Genomic DNA, 6,085 nt, shown 5'->3' with positions numbered 1-6,085 from the left:
GGGTCTCTAGAATGACAATCATGGGGGCAGCATTCTGGAATGATTCTGAGAATGATGCTGTTCTAGAATGTTAATGAGAATGATAGTGGTCTAGAATCATCGATACGTTGGACTAAGATACCAGCAATACGTCCAGCAGAAGGGACAAGCCCCTTTTTCAGGGGAAACAAAGTAGTCATGTTTTTTGCAAATGTGTTTGAAACAGTTAAGTGCGGGTATGGTGGAACTGCGGTAACGGCAGCGGTTAACGCTCCACCGGAAATAATTGAGCATACAGGAAGAGCCTGAGTTGGGATGATGGAATCAGTTAGCATATTGATGTAACTCAATGATACTTCCGTAAACTCATTGATGTCAGCAGAGTTCGTCTTGAACATCTCCCAGTCAACGTTGCTAAGGGCGTCCTGTAGCCTGGCTTCCGATTGGTCAGTCCAGCGCTTGACCTCCTTCGTCACTGGGGGGTCCGTCCGACTTCTCTGTTTGTACATAGGCAGTAGGAAAACAGCGGCATGATCTGATTTTCCGAAAGCTGGTAGAGACTTCGCTTTGGGCCTGATTAGTAACAACATTGAACAGCTGTACTTGGATCAGGTTGATGAGGTGGCACAGTGGTGTCAATCTAACAGCTTGACACTGAATATCAAGGAAATGGTAGTGGATTACAGAAGGCAGCAGCAGAACTACAGTTACACCCCACTAATGATCAGCGGGCAACCTGTAGAGAGAGTCACAAGTTTTAAATACCTTGGTGTCCACATTACTGAAGACTTAACATGGACTGTTAACACTCAATATGTTCTGAAAAAGTCCAGACAACGACTCTACTTCCTTCGTCAGCTAAGGAAATTCAAAGTTTCTACATCCATCATGAAGGCCTTCTACACTTCAGCGGTTGAGAGTGTTCTAACTGGTAGCATCATCACCTGGTATGGGAACTCCACAGTTAGAGATTGTAGTACTCTGCAGAGAGTAGTGCGCTCAGCTGAACGTACTATAAGAACTCAACTCCCTGCTCTACAAGATATCTATTCCAGAAGAGTACTCCTAAGAGCCCAAAAGATTCTGAAGGACTCTTCTCATCCTAACAATGGATTATTCCTACCGCTGAAATCAAGAAGACGCCTATGTAGTCACAAAGCCAGAACTGAGAGACTCAGGAGAAGTTTTTATCCCCAGGCCATCCGAACTCTGAACTCACACTATACTGACTTTGCACACATTCACTCCTCAGCACTCTCAAACATTTCCCAACTCTGAACTCGCACTATACTGACTTTGCACTCATTCACTACTCAGCACTCATGACCCCCCCCCCCCCCCCCCCCCCCCCCCACACACACACACACACACACACACACACACACCTACAAGACTTTTAGCACTTTTACATCCCTCTCCCTTTTATTTATTTTCTTATTTCATCACACGTCAAAACACACACACACACACACACACACACACATACACACACATATCTGACTTTCTCCAACTTTTGCACATCTCCATAGAACTTTTTATTTATTATTTTTGATTTCTCCTCCATCTACCCATGTCCTTGATTGCCTAGCCTTCTGCCCTCATGTCTCATGAGGAAGCTTCCCCAACACACATATTGCACACTGCCCTCTCCCCACATACACAGCACACTATCCCATCTCCCCTGTCATCCCCCCAACACACACACACCAAGACCCCTGGCAGTTGGGTTAGCCCCTTGAGCCGTGGATCTGCCCAAGGTTTCTTCCTTGGTAAGGGAGTTTTTCCTTGCCCCTGTTGCTCTTGGGTGCTCCTTGTTGGTGCCCCCCACCCAATCCTAATCCTCCCCCACCTTTTTTATGCAGCCCTTGCCACTTAATCTACTAAACCCCTCTTCTACTGCACTCTTTACCCCCCCCCCCCACCATTAATGCACAAATAGGCTGACACCAGACATAATTTCACTGCATTTCTTACTTCCAGTAACTATATGCATGTGACAATAAACTTCCTTGTATCCTTGTAAGAGCCTTTCGTGCACGTAGTCTATTCTAGAAGTCCACTGATAGTTCTGGTCATTCTAGAATGCAACTGATTGTGACAGTATTGGCCGTCTGTGTTCCATTATAGCCTGCTGTATGCTGATTGGTTGGTAAATGGTTGGTAAATTCGCATCAGTGGTGCTCTTGTTTTCAGGTTCAGCGATCTCTTTGCTCTAGCTGAGGAGTACGAAGACTCGACCAAACCCCCCAAATCCAGACGCAAGGCCCCCGCCTCGTCTCCGCGCTCACGCAAAGGCGCCGCCCCGCCCACCAACAACGAAGAGGAGAGCGCCTCCAGCAGCGCTTCTGTTAGTACCACACACACACTCACTCACTCACTCACTCACTCACTCACTCACACACACACACACACTCACTCACACACACTCACACTCACACTCACTCACACTCTCTCAGACACGCGCACACACACACACACACACACACACACACACATACGCACACACACACACACACTCACACTCACTCACTCACACTCTACATTGACACAGACACAGACATTGCACTGCACTGCATATTGCATGCTATCCAGTACCTGCTGTTGATTTGTACTGTATGTGTACATGTGATTGTGTATGTTATGATTTTCCTGATTCCTGGTGTGTGTGTGTGTGTGTGTGTGTGTGTGTGTGTGTACAGGAGGAAGAGGACTCCAAGCCCAAGGCCCCAAAGAGGAAGAGAAAAGGCTCCTCAGCTGTGGGCTCCGACAGCGACTAAGGAGACCGGCTCCTCACCCACCAATCACATCCCATCTGCTATTGTGACATCACTGGAGACTGGACCACTGCCCAATCAGACGCTCCAGCCAACTTTGGAGACCCCCAGCAAACTATCCCACGCGCTAGGGGCAGCCATTTCCTCTTGGACTCTAATGCATTTGGCCAGAGCCAGACGAAAGCTGCCCCTCGGCCGCCACTGCTCATTGGCTGATGTGGAGCCAATGGGCGTGGCCTGGCAGAACACATGGAGATGGGATGGGAGTGGGCGAACTCCAGACTCCTCCCCTTTGAACACTTTGACTGACAGCTAGTCGGACAGACCCAAACCAGACAGACCGCCTTAAGGAGTCGGCTCCCATGGCAACCACAGAGAGGAGGGGGTGTGTCTGGCGCTCTGTGGTCGGTCTCAGCGTCGCTCTTTGCCACCTGTACTCCAGACACACACACACACCACACACACACACACACACAAGTTTTACCAGACGCCCACGGCTCTTTTAAAGAGGGAGAGTGCGACGCTTTGACGCATTGACTTTACCGTTAGTCTCTGACAGAAGGAAACGTCAGATGAAGTACCCCCCACCCAACCACCCCTGCCTGGGGAAAAGGCCTCTTAATGTTGGCTAATGTTACATAATCTTGGAAAGTACATTAATTCCACCCCCCCACCCTCCCCCATTATTCTCCCAGCCCTGATTGGTCACCCTTATTGAGAAGAGGAGCCAAGGAGTTGACATGGAGGATCCCACTTGTCATTGGTCAGTTTTTACCACAGACGATTGGCCCGCCCACGAGTGCGGCCAAGGAGACAGTTCCGTTGAAGAACTCACACATTGACTTTTTAAAGAAAATTTCTTTCTACTGACATATTTTCATAAAAAAAGATCATAACTATGTCAAATGATTATGATATTAATAAAAAAGGGCTAAAAAGCTGCTCCTGTCTGCTTTGTGCACCCTGGCCCCGCCCCAGTAATGTCTGTTATTGAACAAGCTGCCAGAAACACATTTCATGAATAGAAGACATTCTTAGAATGTGCATAGAATAGAATATGCATAAAATAGAATACAGAATAGAATAGAATAGGTCTTTATTGTCATGGTCACAGGTACAATAAAATGTAAAGTGCTTTCCTGTTAGTGCATCATTCATGAGTCTATAAAAATATAATTTTAAAAAGAATAAATAGAAACCTATAAAATAGCATTAGCAGCACACATAAACACACAAACAGTCATACACACCCAAGTCATTGCATAAGAAGAATACACATCTCATGAGGAGACATCCTTATGCATGCTACACATTTCATGAGGAGACATCCTTATGTCCGTGCGTAACCAAGGGAGACTAGAGTGACTACAGGAGGGATGTCCGTGCGTAACCAGGGGAGACTAAAGTGACTACAGACGCGTACGTAACCAAGGGGGTCAGGATGTGGGGGTTTAGCTTCAGTAACCATCTTTAAAAATAGCAAACACAGGCTCACATTTTTGGAAACAAGCTAATTAGGTGCTGCACCATAAGTGGACACAAACGTATTGGCGATTTGTAGGCTGGAGGCTACAGTGTGATTAAGTTTAATTTGAAAGTAGTAAGGATATTTGCTCTAGTAGGGCAGGGATCAGTGGTGCACGGGCTGATCCTAATCATAGACTAGGCTTGGTAAGGGCCCTTCTGAGTCTAAATTGGCTGACTCACTCCAGTGACCAGTCCAATAGTGAGAAGCACGTGTGCATCTTGCCACAGCAGGCCAAGCTGCAAAGAGCAGAAGTTGAGCACCGAATAATAATAAAAAAAAAAAAGTTTGTTGTGCATTGTAGGAAATTCCTCAGTGGAATAGGGGCTCCTTGTCTTAATTCGGACCAAGAATAACGAGGTAAGATTCAAAGCATCTCAAGAGTAATTTATTAAAACACTTTAATAGGTTAAATGGAGATACACATATTTTTAAAATAAACAAAAGAAAAAACAGGCACATTATGGAATATAGGTCTACTCAGATCATGAATATGTAAGCCTAGATGAAAGTCCCTTCGCCCGTAGAGGACTTGGCGTCCTAAGGACATAACGAGTCTTTTTCAGAAACATTTTAAGTCCATCTTTTGCGGACTTCAAGACACGGTTTGGATTGGGGCTTTTCCTCGCGCGGTCATCCTCTAGGGCTTCGGACGGACTTTCAACCAGCTCTGCATCACTAGGTAGGCGTGCTGCGTTTACCCGTCGCCCGCTCGCAGACGACCCCACACCGGGGCTGGCGACTGAAGCGTTAGTGAGGTCCCGATGAAACAGCGATTCTCGACGCCTGACGTGGGGACTCTCCGCCAAGGTCGGGAATCCGTATGGCGTTGAGATTTTCTTCACGTGCTCCAAACCCATAGCTGCGCGGGTCGAGATGTCCGTCCGGTCCTCCTGGACTCGACCGGCTGCGTGCGCGACTTTCCCAGCCGACGCAGGTGAAAGTTTGTAGAATCTCGGGGAACGCTTGGACGGGGAGAACGAAGGCGATAGAATATCCCGCCTGCGCGGACTGGCGCGGTGGTCGGGAGACAGCAGGCGCGTGCGGTCGGTGTCCTCATGATGAGAGCGTGGTGATGAAATCTTTAATTTCGATGGAATGATGAAGCTTGGAATCCGCTCGGGAGTCAGTGGCATACGCTGGCACACCGCCTTCGCAGTCTTAGGTGGCAGTGAACGCGCAGATGAACTGAAGCCAAACATGACGCTTTTTAAAGTCAAATAAACAATATTCAAGTCAACCCTAGCCTTTAAGCGACAATAGGCTATACCTCCATGGGCTTATAAATTGTCGTTGAATGGAAGCACACAGGTGAAGACTATAACTTGATTGGGACTTTATGGCGTGACTGGACCTATAGGCTGATCAGTCAAAGCACGATGATTGTGGCCGCCCATTTTCTGCAGGAACACTACCCAGTTTTTAGGCCCAAAGCGTAGCCTGGAAAATCCAAACTCATTCACGAAGTGAATAGAATCTGGAGACTCTCGATTGGGAAACGTTTTACAAATGTAAAATCCCGGCCTCCGAAAAAAGTTTGTTCATGAGATCGCTTGGAAAGCAAATAGCCTACAGGAAAAAATATATAATAATATTATTATTAATAATAATAATAATAATAAGGACATTTATTTGTAATTTGTAATGCATAAATAAGTTAAAACTGCTGTAATTGAGCAATAAGGAAAATGGCTTGGGCGAGTTGTGTTTCTATCTGTAGTGTTAATTTAGTGATAAGTATACCTTACCTAGGTATAATAATAAAATCAATAACAAAAACAGTATTATTATTATTATTATTATTATT

The 6,085-nt window shown here is 46.3% G+C and overlaps 2 protein-coding genes across 6 annotated transcripts in view; one reads left to right on the top strand and one right to left on the bottom strand.

The window, feature by feature from the left end:
• Positions 1-3,695, top strand: part of ints3 (integrator complex subunit 3) — a 31,225-nt gene extending 27,530 nt beyond the window's left edge. For 3 of the 5 annotated variants that reach the window (XM_042076154.1, XM_042076153.1, XM_042076152.1), the window contains exons 28-29: positions 2,155-2,326; positions 2,679-3,695. In XM_042076154.1, coding sequence (XP_041932088.1) covers positions 2,155-2,326; positions 2,679-2,756 — 250 coding nt within the window. In that variant the 3' untranslated portion in view covers positions 2,757-3,695. The remainder of the gene's footprint in view (positions 1-2,154; positions 2,327-2,678) is intronic. The other 2 variants (XM_042076157.1, XM_042076156.1) reach the window with 1 other exon arrangement.
• A 949-nt stretch (positions 3,696-4,644) lies between these two features.
• On the bottom strand, positions 4,645-5,572 carry LOC121695306 (C2 calcium-dependent domain-containing protein 4C-like). The gene has a single exon (XM_042076019.1). The coding sequence runs from the start codon at positions 5,478-5,480 to the stop codon at positions 4,764-4,766; it is 717 nt and encodes a 238-aa protein (XP_041931953.1). The 5' UTR covers positions 5,481-5,572; the 3' UTR covers positions 4,645-4,763.
• Positions 5,573-6,085: the final 513 nt, after the last annotated feature.

This window comes from Alosa sapidissima, chromosome 21 (assembly GCF_018492685.1).
Source record: "Alosa sapidissima isolate fAloSap1 chromosome 21, fAloSap1.pri, whole genome shotgun sequence".
Classification (NCBI taxonomy): domain Eukaryota; kingdom Metazoa; phylum Chordata; class Actinopteri; order Clupeiformes; family Clupeidae; genus Alosa; species Alosa sapidissima.
The sequence above is the reverse complement of the archived record's forward strand: the minus strand, read 5'-3'. Positions and strand labels throughout refer to the sequence as shown.

Bases quoted from the DNA above. Each gene is read 5' to 3' on its own strand.
- LOC121695306 (XM_042076019.1), bottom strand. From the start codon at position 5,480: ATGTTTGGCTTCAGTTCATCTGCGCGTTCACTGCCACCTAAGACTGCG.